Source organism: Astatotilapia calliptera, chromosome 4 (assembly GCF_900246225.1).
Source record: "Astatotilapia calliptera chromosome 4, fAstCal1.2, whole genome shotgun sequence".
Lineage (NCBI taxonomy): Eukaryota > Metazoa > Chordata > Actinopteri > Cichliformes > Cichlidae > Astatotilapia > Astatotilapia calliptera.
In genome coordinates, this window is record NC_039305.1 from 4724320 (window position 1) to 4742500 (window position 18181).

The window sequence follows — 18181 nt, forward strand, 5'->3', positions numbered from 1 at the left end:
TAAAATTTTGCAAGACGACTGAGACATAAAGTAAGAGAGAAGAAGAACAAGCACAAACTAACAAACACGGCCCAAAAGCAACATCCATAATGTGACCTGACCACAAACAACTGCAAGTACGACAAATATGTGTTTATTTCTTTCAGTCTGGTGTGTTGCTCGTCTGTAGGAGGGTCGAGGCCTTTTCCATGCCACAGTGCAGCCGTGTCTGCTTTCTTAAATCCTTTCCTACCTGCTTTCTTCATCCTCAGCTCTAAAGAGAGCTCATTTGAGATGATGTAGGACTGGACTAATAGAGTGAAATGGTGCAGGGAGGGCTTTATGAAAAGTGCACAGAGATGCTGTTTGAGCAGATGCACGGGGTCATAAAGTTAGTGCCTGCTGGGACACCTGGACTCATCTGAATGGGATACAGGGAGCAATTAACGGCATTATAATTCTTGCCCTTTCAGCGTCACATTTAGCGGGGAGGCTGTGGGGGGGTGGGGTTACGTAAAGCCGAGCTCTGCCACTGCTTTGATCTGCAGCGCTGCTTGTGCTGCAGCAGGGCAGAGGTCAGAGCCCCTGGAGGTGATTATGTAAGAGCAGGCCCATCTCCATGACTGTCCTCTGGCCACAGTGACACGGGGCTTCAGCATGCTTCCTCCTCCTGCTGCTTCTACATGTACATCAGAAACACTTCACCACAAGTGTCCTTTGGAGGATGTGGAACTGCTTTGGTAGAGAAAATGTCAAATTCTTGAAATGCGGCTGAACAGAGAACCATCGTACGTCAACTCTTTGGGCTTTCAGGTTAATAGGACGTGGGAGGGACCTTGAAAGTCTTCACAGTAGATCCACATTTTTGCTAAAAGTGCTTAATATTATGCAGGGATGTCTCAGAGAGGCGTTTTGGGGGCATCTAAATGGCCTGTAGAACCCTCTCAGGGTCTTCCTCATTACCAGCGGAAGAGGTTTTTTCAGTTTTTTAGCAGTGATGAGTCGGACTGGATGATGCTGGGGCTTAATTACCGTACAGCAACTGCTCGAGTTCTGATGTCAGCTGAATGCAAGCATTACAGCTCAAGGACACATATAGCCTGTTAAAACATGCCATGTTAGCGAAACTCTGTCTTTCCGTCCATCAGTTCTGCATAGGTGGCTGCTCTCATCACAGCTGACGCCGACCTTTTCAGCTGCAGAGACGGGACGCACTTAACAAGCTCAGTGGGCACATGAAACTGTACGTAACTCACTGTATGTGTATTCACTCATTCCCTGAAGTGTAATGACGTACACTCTGTTCATTTTCATTCTGCTTTATGAGATTTTTTGCACTTTCAGGCTTCTTCACCTTGAAGTTAAGAGGTTTTTTGTTTGCTTTGCTTTGAATAAGGTCTATTCCTAACACAAGCTTTAGAAATGTTCACATTTTGTTCTACAACATGAGGTGTGGAAGTAAATACTTCACCTGTGAATTGTGAAGCTATTCCAAAGCTGTGCCAGAGAAGGAGTTTCATAACAAGATAATGACACTAAAAAGGTTTTCAGGGACATTCAGCGTCATCACACCATGGAGATGGTGACCTTGAAGTCAGCATTGTGTAGTTTATAATTTTTCTTCTTGCCATTGCATTTATGTGTCAAAAAAAATCACGATATTATCAGATTATCTTGTTGAATAAAATAAGTATCATAACATCTTTTTTCCTCACTGCTTATTTTTGTGATCAGCTTGTGGAAAAATCCAACCAGCTTGTGTAGTGATGGAACCAGGGCTACGCTAATTTCTGTTGGCCTTGCAGTACTCTCTCTGTACCCACCAAACTACTGAGTTTGGTGAATATTTGTACACGTCATTATTAGTGGGGATGCCAGGTTCACAATACAACTACTTGCATTGTGTTGTTTTTCCTGTTCATCACTGTGTCAGGCTGCTTTAATCCTTCACTCACTGGCCACTTTATTAGGTTCAACTGCTCATTAATGCAATTAATGTATTTTATTGACCAATCACATTGCAGTAACTTGGTGCATTTAGACGTGAACACATGGTCAAGATCACCTGCTCAAGTTCAAATCAAGTGTGGGGAAGAAAGGTGATTTAAATGTCTTTGAATGTGGCACAGTTGTTGCCAGACTGCCTGCTCTGATTTAGAAACTGCAAATCTTCTGGGATTTTCTTGCACAACCATCTCCAGGGTTTACAGAGAATGGTCTGAAAACCAGAACATATCTGGGTGAATATACTTTGTTAATGTCAGCGCTCAAAGAAGACATCTCATACACCTTGTATAAGCAGTTCAGGGTGCTGCTGCTGGAGGAATGTTGGGGGGTGCATTTTCAGCCCTTAGTAGCAACGGAGCATCACAGCCTGCTTTTAGATTACAGTGTACATCATGTTCCAGTAGTTTCCAAAATGATTTCTTGGACCTGAAAATGAGTTCACTGCACTGTTATGGCCTCCAGTCACCACATCTCAATCCAATGGGATGTAGTGCAACATGAGATTTGTGTCCTGGATCTGCAGTGATATCCTATCAGGACCATCTCATTTCTTTGTTCCAATTATTTTAAAGCACTTCTGATAGAAAATGCAAGAACAACTCAGTACAAGTATACTCGAAGTGACCAGTTAGTAAATGTGCAAGGTCAACTTCATTCACTTAACTGCACATCTCAACCATCATTTGAATTTAAATTATTTGAGGAGACTTGCTGCGAGATGCAGCCCGTTTAGTTTACCTTAAGCTTTTGATATAACACCTGTTAGCTGAACCCTGTCAGCTTTTCCTTCATGTCCAAAATGGCCAGGTCTGGCTGCAAACATGGCAGCTGATAAAAGTGCAAATTTCAGGCCTCGAAATAGAATTTCAGCACCTGTTGATATCAACGTAGCAACATAATAGCTGAAGTTCTTACTTGTAATGCAAGCTCTTTTTGTAGCTTAATGTTAATTTAAAAAAAAAGACAAGGCTGTTATTCCATCTTTTGTTTTTATTGAACAACTCTGCAGAACAGTGAAGATTGTGACAGTCAAAGTAGCAGAGACATTGTAGTCCGGGACTTTAAGCAGTCTCTTCCTTGGCAATGCGGTCTTTCTTGAGGGGTCCCTGTGGAAGAGAGAAACAGAACCATCAATCATGTGACAAAACTTAATGGTCTTCCTGTTGGCTCGAAGCAGACGTGTTCCCAGAGAGTGAACAGGGAGCCAGCACAGAGAGGCACTGCTCCCCTGCCTCACTGGAGCTCACTGTGGCACTGGAATGGAACCCAGAGTTCATACTGAAGACTGAACCAGGTTACGAACAGTGCAGGACAACTCAAAAACTAACTGCCGTATTACAAAGCTTTTACTTTCAGGTGGTCAATCTTTAAAGGGGAACTTATTAGACTCATTTCCAGCTTCACCACTTTATTCATTAATTCTAGAGTAGCTTTGCATGGCTCAGATCAAAATCATCCGCACACGTCTTATCCTGGGCCTATCGTCTGCTTAACCAGTCTGAAACTAGCCATTATAGAACAAAGTCTTACCATGAAAACTTTCTTTTCCTCCACGGTCTGGAAGCGACCATGACCGAACTTGGAGGTGGTGTCGATAAACTTGAGGTCGATCTTCTCCTGGGCACGACGGCTTGTCTGCACCAGCAGAGACTGGAGGGAGAGAGAACAAGAATCAAGTCTTTATATCCCAGAGCTTGCTTAACCAACTTTGTCTAAGAAAAGAAAAATCCTCCTAGTATGAAACTGGTCAATTACCACAACTAATTGCTTCACTTTAGTCTCACCTTGCGCAGAGTCAGCACCCTCTTCTTGGTCCCCACAACACAGCCCTTCAACATGACAAAGTCATTCCTCACTTCTCCGTAATGGACAAATCCACCCTGTAATTAAAACACAAGGTCAATCACAGCTTCCAGGCTGGAGTGCTGACACAAAGTACAGATGTGTCTAAGATCCTACCATGGGGTTGATGCTCTTGTTGGACAGATCGTACTCTGTGGAGGCGTTGTTCTTCACCACCTTTCCGTCCTTCTGGTGGTAGCCCTGACCAATCTTGTAGATCTTCTTGTTGATCTCTGTGCGGTGGTGGTAACCCTTCTGACCAGCACGGGCCACAGAGAAGGCCACACGGGCAGGATGCCAGGCACCGATACAGGCCACCTTACGTAGACCACGATGGGTTTTGCGAGGCAGCTTCTTTGTGTGCCAACGGCTGGTGACACCTAAGAGTTGAGACATTCGGTCAGCGTCATGATAAATTCAGGTTCAACCAGCAGCTGATGCTGTGAAAGAGGCTCAAGTATCTTACCCTTGTATCCGTGACCCTTAGTGACACCAATGATGTCGATCATCTCGTCCTGGGTGAAAACTTTGTTGACAACCACAGCCTGCTCCAGCTTCTCACGGGCCCAGTCCACCTTATCAGAGATGGTGCCTCCGTTCACCTGCACCTCCATGAGATGAGCTTTCTTCTGCCTCAGGGGCAGCATACGCATCTGCAAAGAACAAAGCCTGGTTAGGACAGAAAATATGCAGTGCTCAAAAGCACACCGATAATTCTAGCTATGTAGTCTCAGAAGGAAGGCAGCATGGAAGATATCCTCATAAGTTTCGGGCGCCATGCCTGACGCGAGTTCCGTGGTCTCTTCACTGACAGACATTCAAGAAAAATCAACAGAAAATCAAGGGAACAAACCAACCTGTGTGTGGCAAATGACACGGATGACCTGGCAGTATTTTTTCATGGCTGCAAAGTCTTTCTCCAGCTGCTTCTTGCCCTCCTCATCCTGCCATTTCTTGCAGTATTTAGTGAAAGCCTTCTTCTTGGACTTGTACCTGAGAGCATGAAGCAACACATAGGTTGGCACAGGTCCTTCATAACCCCCATGAGGGGCAGCGGAAGAACGCAGTGCATAGCTGCTTGCCCTGCCTCCGTGTGGACAGAAGGGCTGTATCAGCTAGTGAGGGTTTTGGCTCATGGCACAGTTTCTAAGAAGCACTTTCCACTGGCCAGAGGAGCCCGGAGCTCATCAGGGCACGGGGCACCTGAGCGGAGCTGCCACAGAGGGCCACCGTGATGTTAGACTCGCTCAGTGAAAATGCAGTTCCTAACATTTCCACCAGCAACTAACATCTGCTTCAAGCACTTTCATTGCAACGGGATGAGCTTCATTTTGTCCCCAAGACTCACCAGTTCTTGTAGAAGCGACGCTTGCACTCATCACTCATGTGCTCAGCGAAGACTGTCTTGAAGGAGCGCAGACCACGAGGTGTGTTGACGTAACCCACAACACCAACCACGATCATGGGAGGAGTCTCCACAATGGTCACTGCCTCAACCACTTCCTTCTTGTTCACCTCTGTAAGAGAAAGCGTTGATTAATTTTGACTAATAGTTGATATAATCAGTAACTTCTTCAACTCATTAGATTTGTTTACTCATGGTAGAAACTGCGCTCAGTGCTCGACATTCAGCAAGGGGCTATAGACCCATTCTGTCCGCCCGTCGAGGGAATCATCACAGGCAGAACACCATAACTAACCCTAGACCTTTTTCACTGCAGACGAGGCTTGTTTTACAAAAAAAAATTAAATTAAAATGAGAATGACAGCCGATTAAACTTATTCAGGTTTTTAGTTTTAAAGTATCTGTATATTGTAAGATCCCCTAGGAAGGTATTAAATACTCACTTCCCATAGATATAAATGACCATCTACACAATTAGTATCATTAATTACATTTTCTTTGTTATAAGTATTATTACAGTGATATTTCAACAGAACCTGCCAAATAGTGCTTAATCTGCCATTAATGGCAGTCACTTATTTTTTCTCTGGCTGTCAAACTTTCAGGAAATAATTTAAAACTGCGTTTTTCTTTTTAATTCCAAACTTTAACACTAATGCTGAAAAAGGAGGCGATTGGTAGCTTTCATTAACTTTACCACCATCCGCAACAATGATCAAGTTAAGATGCATCGTCATGCATTTATTACACTTGCTTCTCTTGCAGACAGAAGCTAAAGTTGCTACTGTGAAAAAGGTCCAATCACCAACTATGACTTCTCTTTTTAAATTCGAGGGTTTGCTGTATTACATTTGCAGTCTAATTGCACTTACTTGAGCCAGGTCTGTCCACCTCCCGGACGATGTGAGTCATGCCGGCCTTGTAGCCCAGGAAGGCAGTCAGGTGAACGGGTTTGCTGGGGTCATCCTTGGGGAAGCTCTTGACCTTACCGCGGTGACGACGACTCCTCTTGCGGGGCAGAAAGCCCAGGGATCCGTGTCGCGGAGCCGAAAACTTACGGTGGGACTGCCAAGAGTGACGAAGAAGAAAAAAAATTTAATCTTGTGTATCCAAGAAGTGTCCGTTATACACACGGTTCCTAGCACCTGTGAGGTGAATTTTCCACCGAAACCAGCGTGGACTCTCATTTACCACGCTAGATTCGACGTGCTAGCTTAGCTAACCGCCTTTAGCACTTCGCAGCGTGCGGCTGTCAAAACCGAATCCACACAATAGGAACCCTAGCTTTAAGACAATCCATTTTATCCACAACTTTAATAAAATAAGTTACTGGAGACTGAGGCGGTAATAGGCAAAATAAGTACGGCCTAATTAAAGCAGCCATTTTGGCCCCAGAGTCGCTCAACACGCATACCGAAATCTTATATTTGGGATGAAAATAGCAGTGAAATCTACACAAGACTGTCATAAAATATACACTGAAATCAAACTGCATTTCTTATACATGTCAAATAGGTGGGATGCATGAGATAGAAAATGGATTGGTGCTCAGAGTACAAGCAGCAAAAGAGGATTACTCACCATTTCGTCTCCGATCCGATTGAAAGAGGCCCGGTGACGGGCAAACTGCCTGTATATACCAGAGCAAATATCGCGAGAGTCAGCGTGAAAATCTTCCAAGAAGCTCCACCCCTGGTTGGTAACGAGTATCTGTAGTAAAATAAATAAACCACTAGATGCCGCTGTTTGCTTTCACAAATTTTGCGTTACGCTCATACACAGTATGAACAATCTTTTATGTTATACTATTCATCAGTAGCGGTTTTAGATACGGGCGACACGGGCGGTTGCCCGGGGCGGCAACCGATCGGTGCCTATGACCCCGAATGTCATAGGCACCGATCGGTTTTCTATCGCCCATTTGCTGGGAGTAAGGGCGCCCTTCGTTTGCGAGGTGCGCCTGCTGCTTGCGGCGCAGAGAGGAGAGGGCGGGGCGGCGGGGGATTCTCTGACCGGCTGGAGCAGCATCTAATAACCAACTCGCAAAATAAAACAAAATAAAAACAAACCAACAAACACGAAAATACCAGACATTATAATACAGACTTATAATTTGCACCGATGTTTTTTTCGAAATTCTATACACGAAAAGTGAGCGCGAGAGCCCTCGGTGCACCTCCTTGCTGCTGAAGTCAAAGTAAACTTTATTGTCATCTCCGCTAGAGTCCAGTATATAGAGAGACGACAAGGCTCCAGTTACAGCAGTGCAAGTAAACAAACAATATATATAAGAAGAGTAAGAAAATAAATATACACTTTAGGACTCGAGATAAAGGGATCAATAACAATTTAAAATTTACAGTTTGATGATTTAAAGTCTCACACACAACCCGTCGAAAAGGCCGGCTGCTTCCAAATTTCATTTATAATGTTGTAAATCCAAGACCATTATGTATTCATGATTTGAATCCTGGGTTGTGTGAAATCTCAGAAATGCACCCTAGACAAAGTGAATCTGTGAACTAAGGTGTAGGTGTGTTAGATCATGTTGTGGTGATCCTTGGGTTGGGGGATGGGTGTTCATACTGGAGTGCAAAATTAAAACCAATGGAAGATGGACAAGAAAAGTTCAAAGCCATCAGGTCCTCAGTTTAGAAAAAAGAGAAAAGCAGAGGAGGAGAAACGAGCAAAAGATACAGGTAAGCAGATGTGTCATTGGATAATGGCAGGACATCCTGAAACAATCAGAATCAGAATACTTTATTAATCCCTAAGGAAATTATGTGGGTTACAGTTGCTCCAAGAAGAAATGGTAAAAAAAATAGTAACAGTAACAGACTAAACTCCAAACAATACATTATGTTACAGATTTTAATATTAATTAGTCATTGTCAATTGTTGATTTGTCCTGTTCTCATTGTATGACGAATTATGATGGCTGTTTGGTAGCCGTTTGCATACTATGCATACTCTCTCTCTCTTCATATGTGTGTGTGTGTACAACAGCTTTATGTTAATGTACAATCCTTAATATGTTTTGTCTGTGTGTTGGGGACTTATTAATATTTATACAAGTAGAAATAAGCATTTGTCCTTATGTTTGCTGCTAATGTGGTGAGGTAAAATTTGTGGTTTAATGAGGAAGTACAAGAAAATATTCTAAGTCGGATAGTAAAATGCAGAAAGTAAACAGGAGTACTGGGAGGCTAGTTGCATACAAATAGAGAGAGGTGGCAGAGGAAAAGGCTTATAGCGAGTTGGATGTGAGGGTGGAAGCTGTAGTGCCTCTTCACCTCACTGTACAATACCTTGTGCAATACTTTTTGTAAATAGTCAATGGTGCAATAGACCTCAATACTTGAAATGTGCAATTCACTTGTATTTTTATTTTTATTTTTATTCCTATTTATTCTATTTATCCCCTTCGTATATTTTATTTATATTTGTCTCTGTATTTATATATGTGTGTGTATGTGTGTGTGTGTGTGTGTGTGTATATATATATATATATATATATATAATATTCAGTAACTCTGTAACTTCTGTTGGTGCTGTGCTTTTTGGAAATCGAATTTCCCAGAGGAACCCACCCGAGGGATTAATAAAGTTCATCTTTAAAGTTTATCTTAACTAAGGAAGATTAAAAGGACTTCTACTGACTGGCTAAGAAGAAACGGAAAAGCTGCACGGCAGGATAGGCTAAGGAGATGGAAATGCACTAAAAAGTGAGGAGTGTCTTGAAAAGATGGAAAGAGTATTTTGGAGGAGCTGATGAATGAAGAAAATGAGAGAAAGAAGACAGACGGAGGTGCCTGAGGAATGGAGGTGAAGTGTACCATTGCTGGAGTGGGTGGAGCGGTCAAACAAAAGTGTAAGCGAAGGTTTACTAGATGGTTGTGAGAGCTGCTGTGATGGTTTGGAGATGGTGGCACTAATAAAATGTCAGGCAGCAGAGCAGAAGACTTTATGATTTTCATCAGCAGTGACCAGAATGGAGATTAGAAATGAGTACATCAGAGGGAGAGCTCAGGTCAAATGGTTTGAGGTGCTTTGGACATTTACAGAGGAGGGATAGTAGATACTGGACAAAGGATCCTGAAAATGGAGCTGCCAGGAAAAGAGCAAAACCTTGGAGGTTCATGGAAATATGAGGACATGCAGAGGACTGGTGTAACAGATGCTAGGGACAGGACGAGAGCATCCAGACAATCAGCCAAAGATTTCAAACTTTCTGTTTGGTGATTTAAAAGGAAAATTACTTTTATCCCAAATCAATGTGTGTGCCCATTGGGTAATCTAATAAATAGTGAGCCAACATAACTTAACGCATAAGTGAAATTTTATTAAATAGTGGTCATTTACAATACCACATCATAGGAAATAAGTCACTCATTGCATAAAGATGAAGCCACCTTCAGATTTCACACATACAAAAAAGAAAACACAAAGGACACACAATCACATTTAGCTTGCAATTTAAGGCAGAAATATTTTGTTTCATGACCCAGTGTTTTTGTTCATTGCAGATAAGAAGTCCAAAACTTTTATGAGCAGAGATTTTCTCCTTTTTGTTATTGCTTTTTGTAACAAGCCTCCCAACATTTTTTGGTGACATCTGTGACTTTTGAGAAGTTTGCTGCAGTGGTTTTCACAGAAGATTATGTCACGTAATTGGAATAATCGTATTATTTATTCCAATAAGGCCTGCTTCAATTTAGCCAAACTAATGTAAGGTTATCCTTGAAAACCCACAGTATGGCTTTCCTCATTTACAAACATTTTTTAAAAAGAAGCTTAAGTTGCTTTTTATGATTTCATTTCACAGCACTTGTTTTGCAAACGTAAGAGTGCTCCGAATCTATCCAGCATACGAACCATATCGTTTACTCATCTACACAGCAGATAAATGTCAAAATTGTCATGCTTTACATTGACAGGAAGTCTTCAGGCCTGCACACACCATGCAGTCTGTCGCACAATCCAAAGTGCAGGAAAAGAAACATTTTCCTTTCACCCGATAAGGATGCAGTCTTTAAGGTGGTTTCCCTCCCCCACTGTCCTGGATAGCAGGTGAGCAGGTTCAGGGTCTTCACTGAGATTTACTCCTCATTTCCTCCGTTTCATTGGAAAAATGAGAGCACAATAAGACTACAATGATTTGGTACATGTTCCTTTACATAACCACTAAACAAAGTTTCTATCTTTTAAAATTTACTCCATTAAGCACACAAAGTTTGTGGTCCCAGAAAATCTCTGCCTGGGATTCAGGCTCCTTATTGTGTCCAGGGATGCGGGGTAAGTGGTGAGGTGCGTGGATCTGCAAAAAAAAGAAATCTCCACAAATGGGCTGACTCTTCAGACTTGTCCTGAATTATTCTCTGCATGTTTTGCTGTGACAAACAACCAGCGGCACAGTGACCGCCTTCACAATGCCAGCTGCTCTCGATCAAGGTTCATCTTTTGGAAGAAGGCCTTTCCAAACTCATAGCTGCTTATCATAACAGCGCAGGCTGGGGCCACTTTGATCACCCTGGGCATGAAACCTGGGGAAAATAAACATGTTATTTTTATGCAAAGCACACATTATAAGTTTCAGTTGGCATACAATCGGATAAATGTGTACCTGCAAAAAGGCCCCTGTAGCCCAACTCGGCCCGTATTTCCTTCATGATGTGCCAGGTGGATGACGTTCTCTTCACAGAAACTAGAGGGCATAAGAAGAACATCAGTATGTAAATTTCACACAACGTAAGTGCCTACATCATGAACGCATGTCATGCGCAGACCTCCCAAAGTGTCCATCTCTCCCAGCTCGATCTGTCTGCGAGTCTTCACAACATCGAAGGGCAGCGTCAGGATTGCAGCGATCTAAACACAGCAGACGGAAAGAGTCATAAACTGTGCTATATGCAATATGACTAAGTGCCAGTTTAGTTCAGGGCAACACAGGAAACATTTACTCAGCAATGATTGGTTTACTGGGCAGTAAGAGCCATCACAAAAGGAGTTAGATACACATCTGCATGAATGTTTTACAGGCAGCAAAGTTAGACTTTTATTCCCTTAAACAATGGATCTGTAGAGTTTCAGACTCTTAATGTTTCTGCACAAAGATCAGTCCATAAAGAAAACAAACAGTGCAGTATTGCAGACATTGGTGCATGTTACGTGGATTTCCACTATGATTAAAAGTTCTTTTTCATGAATTGCAGTAGATGTTAGCTGCACTTGAAAGGAAACTATTTATATCACCAGTTGGGTAATTATTGCTCGAGTAACATCACAGTGTGAATGTGTGACCGACACTGGCCTGATTCCCCCAAGTTATCCAATGCAGTCTCTCAGACTTTGGTATCAGGTGCTTTAGTGTTATAAAGTCATTCACATAAATTTATGAGCATGGTAATCGCAGTAGGTGAGCAAAAGAAAGCACTGTTTTCCATAGCGGCACATTTTTTAAAGTTTATTATCATTTGGGTTCAAGCAGAAACTAACTCTGCTTCAGCGATATCAGTACAGGTGTCAGATATCCTAACATTTAACATGCTTAACAACTGTAACAAAGGGCAGGTGTGCAGAGTACTCACTGCTCCAGAAACAGCTCCTGCAGTAAAGCTGATAGAGAAGTTGGCCTGAGGAACTTCAGACTGTTCACAAAGCCGGGCCTTCACCATTTCATAGTTAAACCAGTACAAAGCTGCAAACACAGAGATTGGTAATTTGTTACTTTGGTCCACATTAGAGTCAAACTACTGTCTTTTCAGCTGCTCTTCTGTGGATTTCTACATTTAGAAATTCTCTGAAATTAACCAACACTTAACTTTGACCAGTACGAGCTCCTCATCAGCAGCACGCTAGAGAATTTATGGAAGCCAATTGCTCTCCGTGTCCCAATTACCAGGACAAAGAGCAGCATAAATTGATGTTTTTACTTCCTCCTTATCAAAATAGTTAAATGAAGTGGAAATAGAAGCCTTACAGTCAATAAATACTGGTAAAGAGAAAATCTATTCTGCAGCTCAAATGCGGTGCAGTAAAAATTAAGCACAATGCTACACCTATTTTGTTACCAGGGGGCCTCTATAAGATTTTCAAGGCGAAAAGGGTTAGAGGTTATTATGGGAGACTAAATCGAAGGTCTAGGATAAATGTTCTCCTTGTCAAATCCGTGGAGCTAATTTATGATTTATGGCAGTGAGCTTCATAAGCTTATGGTTATGAGGCTTCTGGAAGAGTTTCATCGATGACAACAAGGAAAGAGTCCTATTTTAACAAAAAGACGTCTGTTTAGAACAGACGGAAGGGAGTGGTGGAATAACAATGCTGCAGGAGTGGTTAGACAAGTTTCTGTGGCGCACTGGTAGGGATGGGTATCGAAAACCAGTTCTTGTTGAGAACCGGTTCCCACTGTTTCAATTCCTTGGAATTGTTTGCCATTTTTGCAAACGATTCCCTTATCGATTCCAGTCGCCCCGAATTACGTTACCACGTTGCGGAGCGTCATTTACCTGGCAGGAAACACGGCACCTAAGCAGCTCAAACGCTCAAAAGTTTGGTTATATTTTACGAGAACAGATGACAACAGGGCAACTTGCAATACTTGCAAAGTAGATATTTCATTTAAGGGAGGAAACACTACGAATATGCAAAAGCATTTGCTCACAAAACACACGATAACCTTAGATGAATGTCGTGTTTTTAATTCCGCTCCGGACTCGTGAATCTCAACCCAGCAGTAGCGGTAATGTTTGCACGTTCTCTCCCGTTAATGCGGCAGGTAAATAATCAACTAACAGTGCATATTATGTTAGCGCAATCTGCCTTATTACAAAACCTGCCATTACTGTGCATTTAGGTGACCATGATGAGACAGACAGAGTCTGGCTCAGATGCTGGCAGTTCTCGCTGCAGTCTACCGGTAGCGTCTCCTTTCAGGCCAGGATAGACGAATGTCACCGAGCAGTGACTAAGTTTGTGGTAAAAGGCTTGAACACATTTGCCACAGCAGATGCCCTCGATTTTCATTAAGTGAATGTGTTTAATTGTAGGCAGGGACATTACTGGATATTCTTGTGTAATTGCTACTGAATAATTTATGTTATACTTTGTTATTGCTAGAGAAGAATATTTATTTTACATTTACAATTTTTTTTCCTGGGGACCCTGTGACACCCCATTGATCTCACTGTTGGGTTTGTAAGGCCATGTTACTCCTAAATTTCTATCTTGTTCAAAGAGAAGATATAAAACAAACTTCTGAGCTAATCGACCTTAGTGTTCTCCTTTTTTAAAAAGAATCGATAAAGAATCGAATCGTTAAACAGAATCGAAAATGGAATCGGAATCGTGAAAATCTTATCAATACCCATCCCTACGCACTAGCATGTTAAGTGTAATCAACATGATGTGTCACACCTGAAAAGGGTACATCTCTGAGAACGGTGGGTCCCCAGCCCCTCCACAGGGACAGAAGTCCATTCTGGGCCACAGCAGAGCGGATACATGTCCGCAGCTCGCTGTAGGACAGCTGACGGGACTGCATCTTGGTCCTGACCAGTTCCAGTGGGCTAATCACCGTCACGGCTCCCACTGCAAAACAGACACAAAGGTTTCACTTAAAGAGCACTGTCAGTACTTTGCTGTGATTTCTGTGTGGGGAGCTTTTGTTTTATTCCATGCACTTACATCTGGCAAGACCCCCAGCAACAAGAGGGACATGACTGCCCTGAAGACCCACACCGAATGTCAGGAAGTCCCGCAACTGGTCGTAGCAGGTGAAGTAAATGACAGTGGCAGGTACTGCCATCACCCTGTTAACATAAACAAACAAAGGTTTCGAACAGAGGAACTGCACACTTTGCAACATATCAATGGAAAGTTCTCATAAAATTATAATAATATGCAAATTTTTTTACTAGAATGAGACTGACGTGTCAGGTACTAAAATGCAGCTTTAGCGCAAGGAAGTACTTTATTAAACCAAGTTCTGCTATTTATTTTTTGTTTTTTTAATTTCTTCTCTTTTCTCCAAGACACTCCCGGTTTCCTTTTCTCTAAAACTCAGTGATATTTAATTCAGTTGAAGCTATGCACATTGAGTGCAATGCTCCAAATACTACACTCTTTCAAAATAAAACTGTACTTACTTAAAGTTTAAGAAATTTAATTCTGAATTTAGGTCTTCTTACACTTCAGTTCTGTGTCTATTCTACGAGTACTGAAACTTTACTAGATGTTACTCACAAAGTTGGTGGTAGCCCGCTCCACAGAGACCGAAGACCTTCATGGCGAGTGATTTTCACAAATGCATCCTGTCGCACAAACAAAAAACAAAAAAGAGAGCTTATATGATGTTAATTGTAAACCAATTGTAGGAAAAACAAAGCCACTAATGCATGACTACTCACAAGAGTCCCGCTGAACTGAGTTGGCTTTTTGTACCAGCTGGTGCAACTGGTTCTATTCTGACAAACATAGATGTGATCCATCAGCCCATTACAATACAGGAAACACTTCCCTGTGAGGAGGCACATGAGGTGGTCAGAGGAAGAGAAAACCACACTCAGATTATTAGCTATTAAAAAGACAAACAAACAAAAAACAACTATGATTAAAAAACAAAATTAGCACATCTCACAATAGCAATGTGAAACTACAAGTGTTTCCTAAACTGAGTCACACAAGCCTTCACACAGGAGAGAAATGTCATTAATAATACAGGCAAAAGCAATGACCGCACAGCTGCTCTGTAGATAACACAGTCCTGTCCTTGCCTCTGCCGGTTTATTTAGTGCCGATTACCGAGAAACCTTTCAAATAAAGTCTAAAAAAAAAAAAAAAAAAAAAAAAAAAAAGAGGCAGAATTCACATGAATGTATTTACAAGGGGAACTTTCTGTTTTCACTACCAGAAGACATTTGTTTTTAAAGCAGAAAACCAGGTATGCTAATCTACATCTGATCAAGTGTTAGCAACGGCGGGGCAAATACTTACACTTGGAATGACGTGAGACACCATCCCACGGAGCAGAAAAAGACGCTGAAGCTATGAAAGCGAAGGACAGAGCACAAACACAGGAGGACAGGTTTAGTGGGGTTAATGTTAAGAGCAAAGCATCACAGTAAAACATGTTAAAAGCAAACTCAGTAAACCACAAAAGAACAAGAGGTCCTACCTTGGTGGAACGGTGTCTGCTGAGCCTGCAGCCTGATCTTCACAACGTCTAGTGGCGTGACTGCAAACACAAGAATGAATTTAGTTATCACAACCACACAAGAGCTGATAAACAATTAACTGAGTGCCAATGCTAAGACACAGAGAACAACTCCAGCCTTTGTTTCTTTCTCACCAAACAGAGATGTGATGAGGGCTCCAGTGCCAGAGGCCAGCATCTGCTGCACTGGAGAGATCGCAGCCACGGGGCCACTGACGCCTCGCTCGCCCATCCTGCCAACCTGTCAAGACCAAGAGAAACAGCATGTCACACCAAGGTTTCAATCACATTAATATTTAAAACCATAGCTTTAAAAAATGCTCTCCACCCTTAAAAAATTTGTAGTGGTTCAAACATGGTCTTGCACTTAAACTAATTGATCAATTATCAGCAGCAGTTTGAGATTAATTTAATAGTTATTATTCAATAACCTGTCTAATCCTTGCAGTTCTGGAGTCAAGAATAGTGTAATTATGTTGTAATACCCATCTTGAAAAATAAACTACAACTAAAAGTTTTCAGACAATAAAAACTTGGGTCAAAAAGCTAAAAAAGCAAATCTAAATGTGAAATTTAAAAGTATAATTACACATGTGTGAGAATGTAAACTGAGATAACACGAGGTGTATATTAACTAAACTTGACAGAGCTGCCTTACCATTTTACACAACACTATCTCCCTGTTATGTAAAACTGTGAGGAAGGAGTGTCAGTGACTCAAAGGATCAGTAACCAAACACTGAGTTTGCAGCTGGATCAGTATCCGGTTAGATCACAATTCCTAGTGTGTGACTCCTGCTCCTGAGAGCCTTCAAATTACTGTCACTAAAACCCTTTTTAAAAGTCTTTTCAAGTTTCACAGACTTTGTATTCGTCTCCATGCATTACGAAGAGTTAAACTGTCATATAATGCTCAGAATTCACTCTGAGAAGCTTGAATTTAAGGAAATTAAGAAATATAAACCAGACAAAACTGGAAGCCAGGTTTCTTTTTTTGGGCTTATTTATATGATGATAAAAAGAAACAACTTAAAGGAAGTGGAACATCTGGAGGAGGAAAAGCACTGTTATTGACAGTATTTCAGTTCATTGTTAAGACACAGTTCATCATTTCTATTTGACACAAATTTAAGTGCAAAAAGAACAACTATGTGAGTAGGAAGGGTGAGTCTACAGTAGGTGGAGTTGTTAAAGCATTATGATAACTTATCTATAACACGCATGCCTTGTCTTCTTGCCCACTCCTAAATGATGGAGCATGTTGCAGAAAAAAAACCCAGACAACTTTGTTTAAACAAAATAAAGTTAAAGAAAACATGCACTGCATTGTGAAAACTTCCTTACTGTGTAGTTGACCTCTGCTTCCTTGGCTAACTTTATTATAGTTTAGAGTGACAAGAATAGCCCTCAGCCTTGGTCTTCCCAATAAGCTTCTTTGTCTGGCCAAGTCTCCTTCCACCAAGTGCCCACAACACACATGCAGCTCAACAGCTCCTTCTCCCTTTTTAATCTCTCTTACACAATGCTGCATGGATAATTGTCACGTCTGACGCCAGATAAACATTTCACATGTGCTGACAGAACATGAGAAACTGCAGATTACATGCTTCTCTGCAAACAAAACAAAACAAAAAAACTGCTGCATAACACAGCGGATGCACGAAGACATCGCGTGCTAGGACATTGTGTTCTTTCCCCCACTTAAGTTAGCTGACTTTGGTTGTAATAGAATTAAAACATGTGAAGTCCAGATAGATAAGAGGAGAAATAGCTGCCTTTCAAGGCAGCTGTGAATGCAGTGATCACATTCACTGAAGCAAACCTTTCTGAAATGTGCTGTCAGCCACCTGCGTTTCACTGCACATTATCTGAGTCGCTAGCTAGCTAGCTGTTTACAAGCGACGTTTCTCACCTCTGCTTTAGCTATGAGCGTTGCCGGGAAACACACAGGTGTCTTCACCCATATCAGTTAAGAGCTACACCATTCTGCCGTGCTTCGTCTGATTATTCGGGTGCTCCACCGTGGATAACCCGTAAACATCTTGTTGGAGGCAGCTTAGCTCGCCTCAGAGTGCAGGTTACAAGCTATGCACGTCGACTTCATAATCATGAACGCGCAGTCATGGGCGTATCATAACCGCAGGAGGCCTGTGCGCATGATTTGTAGATCCGGACTGATCAGGAATGGACTCGCTTGGCCCCGCCCCGCCCCGCCCCCCCCCGTCGCTACCGTTGCTTTGGCGCCACCTGGAGGACCCATTGCACTTCGCTGACACATGAAAAACAGTTTTTCCGTTAGTCAGGCGTATCCGTATCCTGAACAACGAAGCATCACACTTTACACAAGAAAAAAAAGGGACATCCATTCATTACACTGTAATTAAAGTGCCGCGTTTAAATCCTCCCAGACGTTTACATTGATAAATAAACTGTAGTCAACATGATTTATGAAAGGGTTACAAAATAAAGACATGATCTATTTAGCATGACTTTGCTTTATTCTGTCTCCATTCCAATTAACCCGCTACTTTTTCTTCAGTTACAATATCTTGATAGAAGTGTTATGTTATAAGTTATGTTGTGGGCCAAATGTCTCTTGATAGAAGTGTTATGTTATAAGTTATGTTGTGGGCCAAATGTCTCTAGATAGAAGTGTTATGTTATAAGTTATGTTGTGGGCCAAATGTCTCTAGATAGAAGTGTTATGTTATAAGTTATGTTGTGGGCCAAATGTC

At 41.9% G+C, this 18181-nt stretch overlaps 2 protein-coding genes and 2 non-coding genes across 5 annotated transcripts; all 4 read right to left on the minus strand.

Annotated features, from left to right (window-relative positions):
- Positions 1-2956: 2956 nt before the first annotated feature.
- On the minus strand, positions 2957-6956 carry rpl3 (ribosomal protein L3). The gene is made up of 9 exons (XM_026164093.1): positions 6815-6956; positions 6106-6298; positions 5177-5345; positions 4686-4821; positions 4295-4481; positions 3946-4208; positions 3771-3866; positions 3517-3636; positions 2957-3092 (listed from the first exon to the last, which is right to left on the minus strand). Exons 1-9 carry the CDS (start codon positions 6815-6817, stop codon positions 3048-3050), a joined length of 1212 nt encoding a protein of 403 aa, XP_026019878.1. The 5' UTR covers positions 6818-6956; the 3' UTR covers positions 2957-3047.
- Positions 3164-3296, minus strand: LOC113021584 (small nucleolar RNA SNORA54). Its single transcript, XR_003272317.1, has one exon. It is a non-coding gene; the product is annotated as a small nucleolar RNA SNORA54 (small nucleolar RNA).
- Positions 4553-4644, minus strand: LOC113021586 (small nucleolar RNA U83B). Its single transcript, XR_003272319.1, has one exon. It is a non-coding gene; the product is annotated as a small nucleolar RNA U83B (small nucleolar RNA).
- A 2594-nt stretch (positions 6957-9550) lies between the features above and the next one.
- Positions 9551-17615, minus strand: slc25a39 (solute carrier family 25 member 39). 2 transcript variants are annotated; one of them, XM_026164094.1, is made up of 12 exons: positions 17359-17615; positions 15582-15687; positions 15408-15467; positions 15227-15277; positions 14641-14750; positions 14477-14544; positions 13919-14043; positions 13649-13822; positions 11821-11930; positions 11020-11101; positions 10857-10937; positions 9551-10776 (listed from the first exon to the last, which is right to left on the minus strand). In XM_026164094.1, exons 2-12 carry the CDS (start codon positions 15676-15678, stop codon positions 10658-10660), a joined length of 1077 nt encoding a protein of 358 aa, XP_026019879.1. In that variant the 5' UTR covers positions 15679-15687; positions 17359-17615; the 3' UTR covers positions 9551-10657. The 2 variants fall into 2 exon arrangements, with proteins under 2 accessions (XP_026019879.1, XP_026019880.1); XM_026164095.1 differs by lacking the exon at positions 15227-15277.
- Positions 17616-18181: the final 566 nt, after the last annotated feature.

Coding starts and splice junctions, on each gene's coding strand:
- slc25a39 (XM_026164094.1), bottom strand. CDS start 15,678: ATGGGCGAGCGAGGCGTCAGTGGCCCCGTGGCTGCGATCTCTCCAGTG. Junction 15,468..15,581: donor CCTCATCACATCTCTGTTTG/GTGAGAAAGAAA, acceptor TTGTGTTTGCAG/TCACGCCACTAGACGTTGTG. Junction 10,938..11,019: donor AGAGATGGACACTTTGGGAG/GTCTGCGCATGA, acceptor TATGCCCTCTAG/TTTCTGTGAAGAGAACGTCA.
- rpl3 (XM_026164093.1), bottom strand. Junction 4,822..5,176: donor CGTCGCTTCTACAAGAACTG/GTGAGTCTTGGG, acceptor TCATGCTCTCAG/GTACAAGTCCAAGAAGAAGG. Junction 3,637..3,770: donor GGGTGCTGACTCTGCGCAAG/GTGAGACTAAAG, acceptor CTCTCCCTCCAG/TCTCTGCTGGTGCAGACAAG.